We start from the raw sequence: 16018 nt of genomic DNA, 5'->3' as shown, positions 1-16018 counted from the left end.
ATATATATATATATATATATATAACAGCAATTATCAGTCAGGCAGAAATATCCATAGACCTCAGTATTATATTGTCCATTGTATTCTATCACTTTAGCATTAGCTTCTGCATAAACTTACTTGCTCCAGTCATTCCCTCTGAGACCAATTGATCTAATCCGTATCGATGAGCACACTGACTCCGAATCCTACAGTCATGTCTATAAATAATAGCAGTGTTCGGTTTTATGTGATTGGGTGACGGAAAGTGGTCTCTGTAACCTCAAGGCTCCTCTTTTTAAGCTACTAGAATGTTGCTGAGTTTGTCTCCTCCTTTTTTGCTTGGTGAGCACAGTGACATTTATATATATATATCCACTATGTTTATCAGTAATAAGTTCTTATTCTGCTTAGGCTAATGGCATATTGGTTTTGTGTATTTATTTTTTAGCTAAAAAATCAAAATGTGTTTTATTTTTATAATTACTGATTTTATTTTTTTTTGCTGGATTTATTCCTAGCTTCTTTTGGAAGAGACCACTTTTTATTTTATTTTATGTTTTTATTTTATTTTATCTTTTTAAAAGATTAGTGGTGATCCGTAGCCAGATGGGTGAATACACTGACTATCCAGCCATTGCACCCGTAGTGATCTGCCTAGCAGCCATTGCACCCCTGGTGATCTGCCTAGCAGCCATTGCACCCCTGTTGATCTGCCTAGCAGCCATTGCACCCCTGGTGATCTGCCTATCAGCCATTGCACCCCTGGTGATCTGCCTAGCAGCCATTGCACCCCTGGTGATCTGCCTATCAGCCATTGCGCCCCTGGTGATCTGCCTAGCAGCCATTGCACCCCTGGTGATTTGCCTAGCAGCCATTGCGCCCCTGGTGATCTGCCTATCAGCCATTGCACCCCTAGTGATCTGCCTAGCAGCCATTGCACCCCTAGTGATCTGCCTATCAGCCATTGCACCCCTGGTGATCTGCCTATCAGCCATTGTACCCCTAGTGATCTGCCTATCAGCCATTGTACCCCTGGTGATCTGCCTATCAGCCATTGCACCCCTGGTGATCTGCCTATCAGCCATTGCACCCCTAGTGATCTGCCTAATAGCCATTGCACCCCTGGTGATCTGCCTATCAGCCATTGCACCCCTGGTGATCTGCCTATCAGCCATTGCACCCCTAGTGATCTGCCTAATAGCCATTGCACCCCTAGTGATCTGCCTAATAGCCATTGCACCCCTGGTGATCTGCCTATCAGCCATTCTACCCCTGGTGATCTGCCTATCAGCCATTCTACCCCTGGTGATCTGCCTAGCAGCCATTGCACCCCTGGTGATCTGCCTAGCAGCCATTGCGCCCCTGGTGATCTGCCTAGCAGCCATTGCGCCCCTGGTGATCTGCCTAGCAGCCATTGCGCCCCTGGTGATCTGCCTATCAGCCATTGCGCCCCTGGTGATCTGCCTAGCAGCCATTGCACCCCTGGTGATCTGCCTAGCAGCCATTGCACCCCTGGTGATCTGCCTATCAGCCATTGCACCCCTGGTGATCTGCCTAGCAGCCATTGAAGGTAAATTTGCAAAAAAAATAAAAAATAAATGAATGATACATATATCGCTGAGCTCGTCTGCAGGCTGAGAGTGTCAGGGCAGTATTGTTGACGTGGACCTGTCAGATACGCCCGGCGCGTGCAGACACCTGCCTCCCAGTAATATGTTCTATATCTCTATATTTTAATGTCTCTATTTTAAATGATAAGAAAATGGTCACCCTGCTTTCAGATTTTAATAATATCCTGGATAATGATAAACACTTCAAATATTAACTCATAAATGCAATTCTCCCAGATTATATATAACGCTTAATGGCAGAACAATCCAGATATTCATTTTAACCCAATCTCCATAAACTTTATACCCTCACAGCTAACGTGCCATCTCTAACACTCTCCAATTATACATAAGTCATCATTTTTATATTCGGGTAAAAAACAAATAGTCTAAATAATTATGATTCCAGCTCCTGTACCATTCAGGTCTCCGCTCCTGCGCTACACGACTGGTCTCTGAAGTTGGCAAGGAATGTGCAGTTACCGGTATAGGGGTACCTGGGCCAGGATGGGTGTATTCAGCTCTCTATCCCACCCCCATATTGTGCAGGAGAGGAAGGGTGGCACTTCCAGACTTGGGAGAGGTTACAGCCTGTCAGTGACTGTACAGTGATGTGGTAATAACAGGACTACATGACTCCTACTTGTCCTTTCCAATAGGTGGCATCACTGCATACATAGGGGAAGTACCCCGATAACCAGTCCCTATGCTTTGCCTGCTTCTCCCAGTCCCGGAAGACTCACATACCATTACCGTGTTTCCCAGGATTGAGGGGGAGCAGGACAGAGAGTGGAGGCTCCTCACTCGGGGTAATACCCTGATATATACAGCGATGCTGCCTGATTTACATGAACGAACGTAAGAATAATGTGATTGGCTAATCCATAGCCAATCGCTTTACACACATTGCTCATCTTCCGTATAATCCGGCATCGCCAGCTTAGGTCTGCCAGTACATCTTTCTACATTGTATAGTGTTGCATTAGCTGTCACATTGTAGGCATCCATCTCTCCTGTTGTTCCTGTACCCCGGGGGTACTGAGCAGGGGACAGCAGGGTTTTTTATTCTACTAATCCTTTTTCTTGCTTTAATTACAGGAGGAGAGGAGGGCAGCTAATGAAATGACTAGACGTCTAGAAACAGACCAGAATCATGTGAAAGAAGACGGTTGTCTCTCCAGCCCACCCATGGTGCAGCCAGTCGTCGTGCCCGAGATTACTGCGGAGCCTGTAAGTTCAATAAACCCCATAGCTCAGACGTTGAAATATAGAGGGGGGGGAGGTAAAGTGTAACTGTGTGATGGTATTGGCCAATCCTGGTAATAAGTTAGATCTGTGCATAGGTGATGACAGTCCTCTCAATGTCTTCCTCGCAGCCGCCCCTGGACCTCAGATCGTACCTGGAGGCGTCGGGTCACAGTGTGGAGACCTGCCCACACGTAAGGGTCAGCGCAATGTGCTGCAAGGGTTACCTGGTGAAGATGGGCGGTCGGATAAAAACATGGAAGAAGCGCTGGTTTGTGTTTGACAGACAGAAGCGAAGGCTGGCCTACTACGCAGGTACCTGCCATATTGTCCATCTCTCTCTGGCTAGAACGGCCTAATGTTGAGTTCAAAATGTGTCTTGTATACATGTTTTAGTCTTTAGGTGAGTTAAATGCTGCCCAGAGCTCAGGGGTGACCTATGAGCTCTTTAGCTATTGTGGAACTAGAAGTCCCAGCATATCTCTTACACTAGATCATAGTTAGAAAACATACAACTGGTTAGCTGTAATATATCTGCAGAAACAGACAGTTTCCCCAATTATAACTGCTGACATCACTATGCACCAATTATAACAGCTGACATCACTATGCACCAATTATAACAGCTGAGATCACTATCCACCAATTATAACTGCTGACATCACTATGCACCAATTATAACAGCTGACATCACTATGCACCAATTATAACAGCTGAGATCACTATCCACCAATTATAACTGCTGACATCACTATGCACCAACTATAACAGCTGACATCACTATGCACCAATTATAACCCCTGACATCACTATGCACCAATTATAACTGCCGACATCACTATGCACCAATTATAACCCCTGACATCACTATGCACCAATTATAACTGCCGACATCACTATGCACCAAGTATAACTGCCGACATCACTATGCACCAATTATAACCCCTGACATCACTATGCACCAATTATAACCCCTGACATCACTATGCACCAATTATAACTGCCGACATCACTATGCACCAATTATAACTGCCGACATCACTATGCACCAAGTATAGTTGCCGACATCACTATGCACCAAGTATAACTGCCGACATCACTATGCACCAAGTATAACCCCTGACATCACTATGCACCAATTATAACCCCTGACATCACTATGCACCAATTATAACCCCTGACATCACTATGCACCAATTATAGCCCCTTACATCACTATGCACCAATTATAGCCCCTGACATCACAATGCACCAATTATAATCGCTGACATCACTGCTCACTCATCTGTTTTTTTTTTCCTGCAGACAAAGAAGAGCAGAAGCTGAAAGGGGTGATCTATTTCCAGGCCATAGAAGAAGTGTATTATGACCATCTTCGCAGTGCTTTTAAGGTGAGTGACCTAAATCGGAAGGGATTTCACATATGTCCCCCAAACTGCTGCATGGTAAGGATTTGGAGGTTTTGGGTGCAGACTCTTGGGTTTGTATAGTCATGTAATAGGCACTGTCCTGTTCTGTAAGTGTAGATGCGATTGGAATGCATATGATTCTGCGATTGATGTGCATATGACATGTCACCCATACTCGTGTATACTTAGGTTTGGTGCGTGCGGGGAGCAAAAACACGCTGGGCACGCTCTGCAAATAGAAGTTAATTGAACGCTATATCACCCCCAGAGTCTAGCAGTTATATAATACTTACAGATACATCTAGCCTCAATACGCCATGCGGCGAGACTTGCCTGGCAGGAGTGGACTGCCAGATCCTGTGCTGCTCTGCTAGCGTCTGGCGTCTTTTTTTTTCACCCGATGCGACTAGGACGCACCAGGAGACTGTGCTGATTAATGTGATGGGTGGCACTTGTATATCTGAGTGCACTCGAGGACTCAGTATGATTGACCACCGGCCGCATGGCAAATCCCTACGGCGGCATCCCGGCAGCAGTGAAAATCCTGATCGTCCCAAGGCAAGTATTTCCTACCCTAGTCTACCCCCTAGCCCTAACCCTCCCTTAGGGGTGGCTAACCCCAACCTCCTCCCTAAGTGCCTAACCCTAATCCCGCCTCTAAGTGCCTAAACCTAACCCCCCCCTTCCCCACCGCCTAAACCGGGGGGGCGCCTAACCTCCCCTCAGGGGTACCTAACCCTCCCCTATCCTAACCCTAAATTCCCGGGGGGGAAGGGGGGGTGCCTAAACTGGGGGGGGGGGGGACACACTAAACCTAACCCTCCCCCCCCCTCCCCCCCTCCCCACCGTCCGGCATAGGTAAAATGACAGGCGTCGGGATTTCGACGCCTGTCATTTAACCCCTTGCCGGGATTAGACAATCGGGAAGCCGATGGCTGGGATTCCTTCCATCGGCTTCCCGCACCTGAGTCTATATATGAGCCACAGTGGAACTTGGAGTAAAAAAATCTGCGGCCGCTACATTGTAGCACTTCATATACAGATTCAGAGACTCAGTCACACACAGATATACAAGTGTCACATAAAATGAGTCGGCACAGTCTGCTGGTGCGTTCTAGTCGCATAGCAGTGCGACTTATTTGCATTTTCCGCTGTAAGAGATGCAAAAAAGACGCCTGGCGCTAGCAGGGTCTCACGTGCCGAGAGGGGCTTTTTACCGCCACTGGAGCAAAGATGCATAAGGACACCTCTGTAATGTGTCTGCTGATTGAAGAGGAGCCCGTCCTAGCTGCTAGCGTCATTTATTGTGTCTCCTATCATTAGTATTAAAATAGGAGAATCATATTTTAGGTTTCAATATAAACATGCAATATTGAACACAGCCTGTTTAACACCCAGAGACAGAACTAAAGATATTGTATGTACCCTTGCTGTGTAGCGGAGTGCCAGCTGTTGTCTTCTGTAATAGGCCATGAGTGGACATAAAAGCCGGAAGTTTGTTATTACGTTGTATCACCACAGCTATCTGTGAAATATTCATTTTAATATGTTCCGGAGATTGCTTCATTTTGTGGTCTTTTAAAACAAAGTGAGAATAGCCGCTGTTTTCCCTTTTCCAGAGTCCACACCCCAAGCTGACTTTTTGTTTGAAGACCTTCGAACGCCTCTTCTGTATGGTGGCTCCAACCCCAGAGGCCATGAGGATCTGGATGGACGTCATGGTTACTGCTGCCGAGGAAAACTTGAAGTACTGAGGCCTTTTGGGACTTCTGCCAGGACCTTGAAGAGGAACAAGGGAGACTGGGTACAAAATAGAGGAACACAGATTCATTGAACAGACTTGTTATAAAAGAAGGAACTTGTGAGAGAAATGCGGCAGGCTGCACAGAAGAAGAATAAAGAGACTTTTATGGACCGTGTGAAAGAAGATATGTGAAGTTTACCAGATGTTCCCTGGTGTACATTATTTGTCCTATGCTGAGACTTCTATAGATTGGGGGTATATATATATATATATATATATATATATATATGTCCCCAATGGACATTTGTTAACAATTTCATTCTCGTTGTTTCTAGAAATTGTGAAATACCACTGTCTATCCGCTTTATTGTAAATAACTGCAAATTTCTGTGCCTTGACATAAATACCAGGAATCTCTGTCACAGTCTGGGAAAGGTTAAAGTGCAACTATCAACTACACAAAAATGGCAGCCTCCATTGCGTGGCTACAAGCGAACTTTAATGTTGGATTGTCTGAAAGTAAGACCGTAGGAATTATCTGCTGGCTAGTCAGAAAGGCCCAGACTGTCAGCCATCATCGGCCAATAGCATTGCGAATGGTGTATATAATAGCCATTAAGAGGACGCTCAAAATTCGGAGAATAATTATAAGCACAGTAATGGCCGGTACCTACCTGGTAGCCAACATAGATGCTGTCACTGATGCCACCATGCTGCGTTTCATTGACCTCTCTGGCAGGTGGACTCTAGATATAGCTGCATTAACTAAGAAAGGGGCCATTTAGATTTGGGGCTTTGGCCTACTGGCTTTGGTCATACAATAAGCAGCTTTGTAGTTTATGCTTTTTGGGCTGGGTGCTTTGTAGGTTTAGCTGGACTATAACACCCTACAGATTACCAATGATGGATTAACACCCACCATTCCAATACTTGTCCAACTGCACCTTGTGGGGAGGTGATTTTGACTTTGGATAAACATGGCTTACCTAATGCTGTGGATGGCACATAGGCGGCCAGCAAATGCCATACATAACTTTCGGTCCTGATTTTGATGAAAGAGTTCAGAGTCGCGGATCAGACAGGGACGAAGATTACATGGAAATACTCAGGATTTCATACAATAGGGGCTGTTTTGGGACAGATCAGGGCAAGGTTTGAGCGGACCAGTGGTGGGTCTTATTTTACATGTCTGAATGATGGGTGTCCTCAAACATCTAGCCTGAATACTCTATGTGGCACGAGATGCCTGGTGGGAGTGAGCCGCCAGGTCCCGCGTAACTCTGTTAGCGTCTGGCGTCTTGTGTGCGTCCTTTACAACCGAAAAATGCGTCTCGGTCACAATGCCACATACTAGGACTCACCAGGAGGCTGCGCTGATTAATTTAATATGTGACACTAGTATATCTGTTTGCAACGGAGTCTGCATACAAAGCACAACGGAAATTGGCGTGGAAAAAAAGCCGCAGCCCCTGCATCGTTACGCTTCATATACAGATTAAGCGACTCAGTTGCGCACAGATATCGAAGTGTCACGTATCAAATTAATCAGCGCAGTCTCTTGGTATGTCCTAGTCGCATCATATAGCGACAAAGACGCATTTTCGGGCGAAGAAGATGCTCCGGCGCTTGCAGAGTCTCACGGGAGCTGGCGCTCCAGGAGGGGCCGTTTGGCACAACTGCAGCAAGAATGAATGAGGAGAGGACACATCTGTAAGTATACGCTTTATTTGTGGCACAAAGCAGGGGTCATTACTGGGGTAAAGGTGGGAGAGCAGTGATTCATGATTGCCGCCAGGAAACATTGGTGAATACTTTTTGGATAGCTCACCCCATGCCTGCTTGCTTTTGTGACAGGCTTGCAGGACCAATGCTTTGTTGTTTTATTTTGACCACAATCAATAAAACTTAATATAATTGGTTTTAAGGTGAACCTGTGGCCTGTGCACAGCGAAGGCAGCCATTTTGTGGACTGAACAAATAGAATTCACTGGGAACTGCTAACATCACTGAGGCATGAGACATTCTATATCATTAAAGAGGTACAAAAGATCTCCTACCTGAGGCATGAGATATTTTGTACCTCATATATTAGGGTTGTCACTAGTTCTGAGTTAACTAGACTGAATATTGGTTTTGGTCACAAAATGGCTGTATCCACTGTGTTTCGGCGGTGGGTACACAATATTGTGTAGCGTGTTTTGCTTGTAATGAAGGCGGATGTCAGTTAGATATCAGACCATTGTACATATTTATGTTGTCTGTGGCGAATGTTGCAGGTACGAGACCTTCCGCTGTGTTTCTGTCACAATGTTCAGGATTGTGTGTATAATTTGTATATTCTGGGGTATTTTTCTCTGGTGAAGGCGTGGGAAGGGTATGCCTTTTATAACAAATGCCACATTTATTTTATTTATTATACCTAACCATATGAATAAAAAAAAAACCATGTTGGATTATTTTTGGTGATGCTGGTTGTTTCTGGTACAAAACATAGACTAACACTGTATTGCGCGGCCTACTGTACCGTTTTCTGCAGCACTCAGCCAGCTCCATCTCAATGGCAGGATGGCTAAGCAAGGTTCTGGCTTCCTGTGCCTTTTAATAATTAGACCTCTAGCAATGATCTAGTGATTTTTTGGCCTTGTGGTTTATGTCAGATGATTAGGGATGTGTGGTTACCATCGATGGCAAAATAGCAAGCAGCTATCGATGGTTACCAACTATGCAATGGATAACCATTGATGGTTTCACTAACTGATGGTCATCCCTGGGTTTTGACTGACTGGCCCGTGGGCCAATCAGGACATGGAGGCAGGCTTTGCAGGTTGTTTCTGACAACTCATTGGCTGCTATCCAGGGGCGTATTTATAATGGGTGCAGGGTGTGCGGTGCACACGGGCCACTGTTTCCACCCTGCACCCATATTATACTTACCTCTCCGGAGTCCCACGTCTGCGCCGGTGTCTGCGCTGTAAAAAATGGCCACCGCTGCCATTTTCTTGTCGTTTGCGCATGCGCAGTACAGGGAAAATGGGCGCCGCGGCCATTTTCCCGGTCACCTGCGCATGCACTATAGACTGTGGGCACACTCTAGTACCCAGAGTCTCTAAGTACGGCGCTGGCCGTGCACCGCTCTGTGCGCTGCCGGATGGAGAGGAGGGGGCCCGTGACGGAGGCTGCACAAGGGCCCCCTCCTCTCTAGAAACGCCCCTGCTGCTATCTTTATATTTCAAAACTTTTCACTGAAAAAACATTATTGGCTGAAACACCTGGGACTCCATTTAATAACAATACTGTTTTCAGAGTTATAACATAAATGACTCCTTGGTGCTGTCCTCCGCGTTATTGTCGGCAGCTTACTGCTGTCGGCGACATCCATCCTCGCATACGCATTGCACTTTCACCCAGAGGGGACTCGGCATAGTCCTTATGCTGAGTCCTCATTGCCGGCAATGTGGAATGTACCACTAGCGCCATCTGCAGATGGTGTAAGTAGTACAGCCCGTACAGCGGTAAGTTGGGCTTAGCGCTGTTTGTCAGATACTGGACAGAGCTTGTAACCCCTTTAGTGGGTGCTAAGGGGGTTATGGCTCGTTCTTAAATTGAGCCCATAGAAAACTAAGACGTAAGTCTGTGTAAGTCAGAGATCTCTCTTGTCCAGCTTGGACACCACAAGTAAACCTCCGTTATAAGGGCTGCCTCTATAACATAGAACAGTTTTCTACATAAGGATGCTCTATGCTGATACTGAAAATAGAATTGTCTACATAGGGAATGATTACCATGCCTCAGCATTATAAAATGACAAATGTGAAAGGACATGGGGGCGCTTTCAACAGATTGTTTCTATTAAATGTGCTGCATCCAAACATACACATTTGGCCTAATGGGGGTTCCTGTGAGTTCTAGCTTTGCAGGTGCAGCAATGCCTGGGCTCCCCGGGAATAATATTGTTTAATATGGTTACTTGGGGACGGATGCTGCTATGCGGCACTGGCACTGGGCCTGATTCAGAGCCGCTCACTCTGAATCAGGGTGGACTTTTTTTGTTTTTGGAGCGGCCTCTTGACCACCCACAGCTATTGCGAGCGGCTTGCGACGAGACCCTTGTTGTAGGGTCTCGCCCATCGCAAGCTCCAGAGAGCTTTTGGCTCTGACAGAGCCGGAAGTTCTCCACTGACATCACTCGTGGTGTCAGTGGGGCCGCCCCCAAACGGCAGGCGTTCTCATGGGAACGCCTCCGTTTGGGCAGCCACCCCCCCCGGCCCGCCCACCAAAGGGGGCGAGCTGTCACTCAACATCGACAGCTCGCCCCCTTTGGTGCGAGACCCGGAGCGACGGAGTGCCCGTCGCTAGCCGGGTCTCGCGCATGCGCTGTGGGCCACCATCGACCCGGTTGCGAGCGCTCAGCGCTTGCGACCGGGTCTGAATCAGGCCCACTGTCCGGCCATCCACTGTATTTCAAAAACTCCCTTTTGTATTTACATTTTACGTAAACGGTTATCTCTGTTCCAGCTCCATTTAAGCACTATTGTAGCTACTACTCCAGCCATACTGCAGGCAGATTACCATCATAGCTGCTTGCCTGCAGGGTTCAACTGTCACTGCTGTTGCAACAGCACAGGCCCGCCCGAGACCCAGTATAGTAAAGATGATCAATTAATATAGCGAAAGATGGCAGGGAAAAACACTGTCTCCCCCCATTCCAATACTGCACCAACACAAGCTGCCTGCAATGCCGTGCAGCAATGGCTGTATTAATATAGGCGGCTGATAATGGCTCTACCTTATTAGAACCATATGTGGCCTGCATTATATGGTGCAACAGGATCACACTGCATTCCTGGCAGGGTCTGATCTGTCTCTTGTGCCTCCTACAAAGCAGGGGACACCGAGGGGAATGGGCATGCATCATAGTAAGGCTCCATCTTTGTTCGGTAACTGGACCCCTACTACTGTTATGGTAGGGCCATCCGCTGTTTCTGTCCGCCATTGTTAATAACCATTGGTAGACATACCTGAAAATGATCTAGTTGAGTATTAGCTGATGAGCATTAGTGCCCATATTAATATTTAAAGGGAATAAAACTCCCCACTCATCTTGGGCAAATACGCACCGGCCCACCCATCGTACTTTATATGGTAGTAGGTCTCCGTGGTGACTTTTAATCTATGTAATCTGTGTAACATTTATTACCATGATTATATTCAATCAATAATTATAGAAAGTCGCCCGTCTGAATCAACCGGACAAATTCCCCTTAACCAGTTGACATGTAAATGCCTGTGGCCTGGCCCGTGATTTGTCATGAGGTAATCCTGGAAAAAGAGGAAGTTTTAAATAATGCTCAAAATAAAAGAATTGCAGTATTATAACGAGCTATAGAGCATTATAGAAGATTCAGAAATAGTGCAGTTAATCTTAACAGACATAATATTAGCATAGATAAGAATGAATGTGGGTCTGCACAATGAGTAGAGGAAGCCATTTTGTGGGCTGAACCAGTATGCATGATAATGCAACCTAGCACGTGTAAGTAATGAGATTACATGGCGAGTAACTCGCTACAATTTATGAAGAGAAAACAAAGTGCGCAAGAAATCACCAGTGCGTCTCAATGGCGAATGGCGTAAACCCCCCCAGAAACAAGAAATGCCCCTAGAAGTGTGTAATATACTGAAAATAAACTTTTGTGATCTTCCCCTAAAATACTGCTTAAATTAACCTTCTTTATGGTGGTCTCTATTACATATGTCTCTTTTGTATAATTAAATATACCAGCGTTGTATATATACATACCCTCCAACATGACCCCTTCCATCAGGTACAAACTGCTCTGCGCCTGGTTTTCCACCCAATTTATGATTGCAGTCACCTGTGTTGAACTAGGTAATTGAAGAGCAGAGTGTTTCAACACAGGTGACTGCAATTATAAATTAAGAGGGAAGTCCAGGAGCAGAGCATTTTGTACCTGATGTAAGGGGTCATGTTGAAGGCTCTGTATATATACTTATTGTCTATGAATCTCAAATATGAATCATACGGCACGTCCGTTAGCGTGAGAGATCACATTTAATACATACATGCCTACCCTCCCGATTTTTCGGGTAACCCCATGCACCCCTGGAAGGGTAGGCACTTCTCCCGCATTCTGCCCACTTCCTAGTGAAGTGGGCAGAATGGGGAGAATTTCCGCAGTGATCGCGGGTCCCCGTGTAGAGGGCAAGGCTAAATGTTGCAATTGTTCATGAATCGGGCCATTTAGCCCCGCCCCCTATGTAAATGTGCACCAATCGTGGCTATTTACCGTGAAGGGGGTGGGGGTTAATGACGCGAACTGTCAGGCCCCGCCCCCATCACAACTCACTTGCTTCTCCACAGAGATCTCCCGAGGGGAAGAAATTAAAGGTAGGCAACTATGATTTAATATATAAAACAGAGCAACAAAAAGACTGGGCGCTAATCAATGAATAGAATATCTACTATATAAAAGCATACATTTGTCCTTCTGTCTTTCTATACAAATCCACAGATTTGAAATCGAAATTAATTAGTTAACTTTCAATTAATTAAAAAACACAATTTTTGCATAGCATTCGCCCTCTACAGGTCAGGTACGGAATTAGAAAAGGATTTAGCTTATCTACTATTTTTTCTTTTCTATCTTCTCTACTATACTATATAAAAGAGAAAATTTGTCCTTCTGTCTTTCTATACAAATCCGCAGTTTACAAGCGAAGATCGTGAAATTTTACATACGAGCGTATTAAAACACGGCGGAGGCAACTACATTTTTTTTTACATCTAAATGAATTACTGTTCATTTTTAATTAATTTAAAAACACAATTTTTGCTGGACGCTCATTGTGGGGCCTCACGGCATATGGGTAAGGCCTCGGACCAAGCATTTTGTGTTATGTTTTGTCATGATCTTAATGTTTATTATCGAAGAGAGCTTTAGAAGGCTTTGCCAGCATTCTCAGCTCTCTGACTATACCAAATTATGCAATAACATTGACTTCTTTCTTCGAACTGTGTCAAAATGATGACTTTGCAAGGACCCTGCTGTACTGTGAGTTGCCAAAATATTACACATGGAATGCTTCTCCCAAAGTTTTTCTGCACAGAAAACAGGGAGTCGCTGTAGATGGTCATCCTGGTATCAGAGCAACAGAAGCTCTTGGCCCTGTTTACACTCTACAAATTTTGAATGCTTCTATCTCCGAAGTTTGCTTTACACCGTTACAGGTCCTACTTCCTTCGAAGACCTTAGGACTGTTGATGGGGAAGTTTGTCACACTTTTTGTGAGGCCTGCCTAAGGAGAGGTTGGTTGGAGGATGATGTGTAAACAAACATTCTTAAAATCCCGAGCAACACCGGGTACTCCAGCTAGTTATAAATAAAAGCAGCAAATTCATCCAATGGGCTTGTGTCTGCCCACTACTAATATGGATATACCACAACTAGACAATGGTGATGCGCTAATAAACAAATGCGCTAATAAACAAATAAATTATTATTATTACCAGTTATTTATATAGCGCACACATATTCTGCAGCGCTTTACAGAGAATAGTAAACCACATCAGTCCCTGCCCCAGTGGAGCTTGCAATCTATGTTCCCTATCACATGCTCACACACATACTGGGGTTAATTTGCCTACCAGTATATTTTTGGAGTGTGGGAGGAAACCGGAGTACCCGGAGGAAACCCACGCAAGCACAGGGAGAATATACAAACTCCACACAGTTAGGGCCGTGGTGGGAACCGAACCCACGACCTCAGTGCTGTGAGGCAGTATCGCTAACCATTACACCGTCTGTGCTGCCCTATAAATAATATACTATGTAGTTCCCGAAATGGCAGAAAAATTCTCAAGACACCACCTATATAATATTAATTATCTTTATAAAAATGGAATATGTCAGTACATATAATCACATTTACACTTATAAATAATCACATTTATCCAATATAGAAAGACTCAAATACACTCCTGAAAACTGAAATATATGAAATATACTGCCTCTAATAGACATGAATCACTGGATCTTTGATGCCTGGAGCAGTCTCTTGTCAAATGAATGACTTGTGGAAAATCCAATAATATATGTATATAAAACTCTCTTTCTGTATGATATAAGTGCGCACACTGTTATCCCAGTCTCTCACCACATTGATACCTAGTTGCAGAGTCCCATGATTAATCCGTTGAGTTTGGAAGGACACACCTCCTATGCAGCACGCTCACGGTGGGCACTCCTGGTAAGTAGTGGGGTCTGGTCGGTGTTTCACGTGTGCAGCTGATAACCAAGGGAGTTCCCAATGCACAATCCCAAGTGACCTGTTCTGAGTCACAGCTGCTTGTATATACAGTATGTGCTGATAGAGCTTCCAGCTCCCTGCTTGAGACACTGGGCCGTATTCAATTAGAAGCGAGACTTTTCGCCGTCATCGCTGGTTTTATGTGTGAAAAAGCACCGTGCTCGTCCCCACTTATCCCCATATTCAATTCCAAACCAGCGAAAACGGGACCCGGCGAAACTGAAATCGGCGAAAAGTACTGTCAGTTTTGGGGAAATCAGTCTGACACCCCCCAAAAGATGGTCTGACATGGGGGATCACTCTGGATACCCCCGAATAGCCCTGCTGAAGGTATTTGGCCACTTTAAATGGTCTCAATAGGTGCTATTTTTCGTGCTTTAAAAAGTGGTGAAGAATAGTATTTTGGAGGTTGTTTTGGTGAAAATGAGTAGTCCCATGAAATTTGGGGTAAATGAAAATGGGTACTAGCATATTATGAAGTTGTTAATGTGATGTTTTAAAAACGTGAAAAATCCACCTGCTGCAACCACCTGCAATCATAAAAACATCTGGAGAATACTTGGGGACCCCCCTGGAGTCTACTTCACTAGTTTTTAACTTCGTACACCAACTTTTGTTTTTTTCACTCCCAAAATGAAATATTGTTAAATATTCTTTTACATTTTTTTGACACAGTTTACCTTTGGGGGGCTGTCCAAAGGGTGCTGGGTGGTTTTCGCACGTTTGCACCCCAAAACCCCAATTCTGCACTTTTTTCCGCCTGCTATTCATAGGCAAAACGTTTTTGCTGGGTCCATTGCATTGACTTTCCGCCTAGGCGAAAAGTATTTGGAATTGAATACGGGGATAAATTGAAACTGGCGAAAATTACGTCATCGGCGAAAAAGTATCGCCGAAAAGGACTTTTTGCTTCTAATTGAATACAGCCCTCAGTCTATTAGGCTTCCACAGAACAAGATCGCAGTTTCAGTAGCGTAGCAGCAAAGCTACTGTAATATATAATCACTGGCAGATAAATCTGACCGGTTTCACTCCAATATGGGGGCTTTATCAAAGTGGAATCATATACAGGACAGGACGTCCTTATATACCTGCTTCTTCATTCAATTATTTAACTTGCCAATCAACATATCATCCGCTCCTGTTGACCTAGGTGTGCTCAGATCAGCATTTCTCCGCGGATCTCCCTGATAATTGCAGCGTGTGTGCGGGCAACTGAGGGTTAAATATTGCTTGGTCGGGCATGCCGGATTGTCCAGCATGATAAAAATAGGTTCGGATGATTGGCGATACTATCCTTATGTGGTCTTATAAATGAACCGAAAGAAGGTGCAGCCTGGAATAATCGGAACTTTCAACAGAGATCCGGATAAAGATAGTTTTTTGTATAGAAGTATTCCGGCACTCCCAAGGATCTGTGTTATTTTGAGGAAAAAAAGAGAATGGAAAAAAATATAGTGTAAATTTGTGATAAAAACCAAAAATGAAATTATATAGACATATACTCACCCTTTATAGGTGAGATCAACACCGTGGTCCTACGGTGGTTGCAATAGCAATGATGAATCGGTTTGGATGGGTCTCAAATCCTGGCAGTAGTTGTTATGTGAAGAAAATAAAACATGCCTCCATAGTGCAAATCAGTTGTCATTAAGTCAGAATAATAGTAAATAATATCCTGCTCACCTTATTCCAATTTT

At 44.8% G+C, this 16018-nt stretch overlaps 1 protein-coding gene across 5 annotated transcripts in view; it reads left to right on the top strand.

Moving 5' to 3' along the window:
* Nucleotides 1–8446, top strand: part of PHLDB3 (pleckstrin homology like domain family B member 3) — a 100616-nt gene extending 92170 nt beyond the window's left edge. For all 5 annotated transcript variants that reach the window (XM_088449738.1, XM_088449734.1, XM_088449735.1 and 2 more), the window contains 4 exons: nucleotides 2691–2822; nucleotides 2969–3152; nucleotides 4143–4228; nucleotides 5866–8446. In XM_088449738.1, the coding sequence (XP_088305864.1) occupies nucleotides 2691–2822; nucleotides 2969–3152; nucleotides 4143–4228; nucleotides 5866–6000 (537 nt within the window). In that variant the 3' untranslated portion in view covers nucleotides 6001–8446. The remainder of the gene's footprint in view (nucleotides 1–2690; nucleotides 2823–2968; nucleotides 3153–4142; nucleotides 4229–5865) is intronic.
* The last annotated feature ends 7572 nt before the right edge of the window (nucleotides 8447–16018 follow it).

The sequence above is a fragment of the Taudactylus pleione genome, unplaced genomic scaffold (assembly GCF_031769625.1).
Source record: "Taudactylus pleione unplaced genomic scaffold, aTauple2 ptg000494l, whole genome shotgun sequence".
NCBI lineage: Eukaryota > Metazoa > Chordata > Amphibia > Anura > Myobatrachidae > Taudactylus > Taudactylus pleione.
Note: the sequence above shows the minus strand (reverse complement) of the source record. Positions and strands in the feature narration are given on the sequence as shown.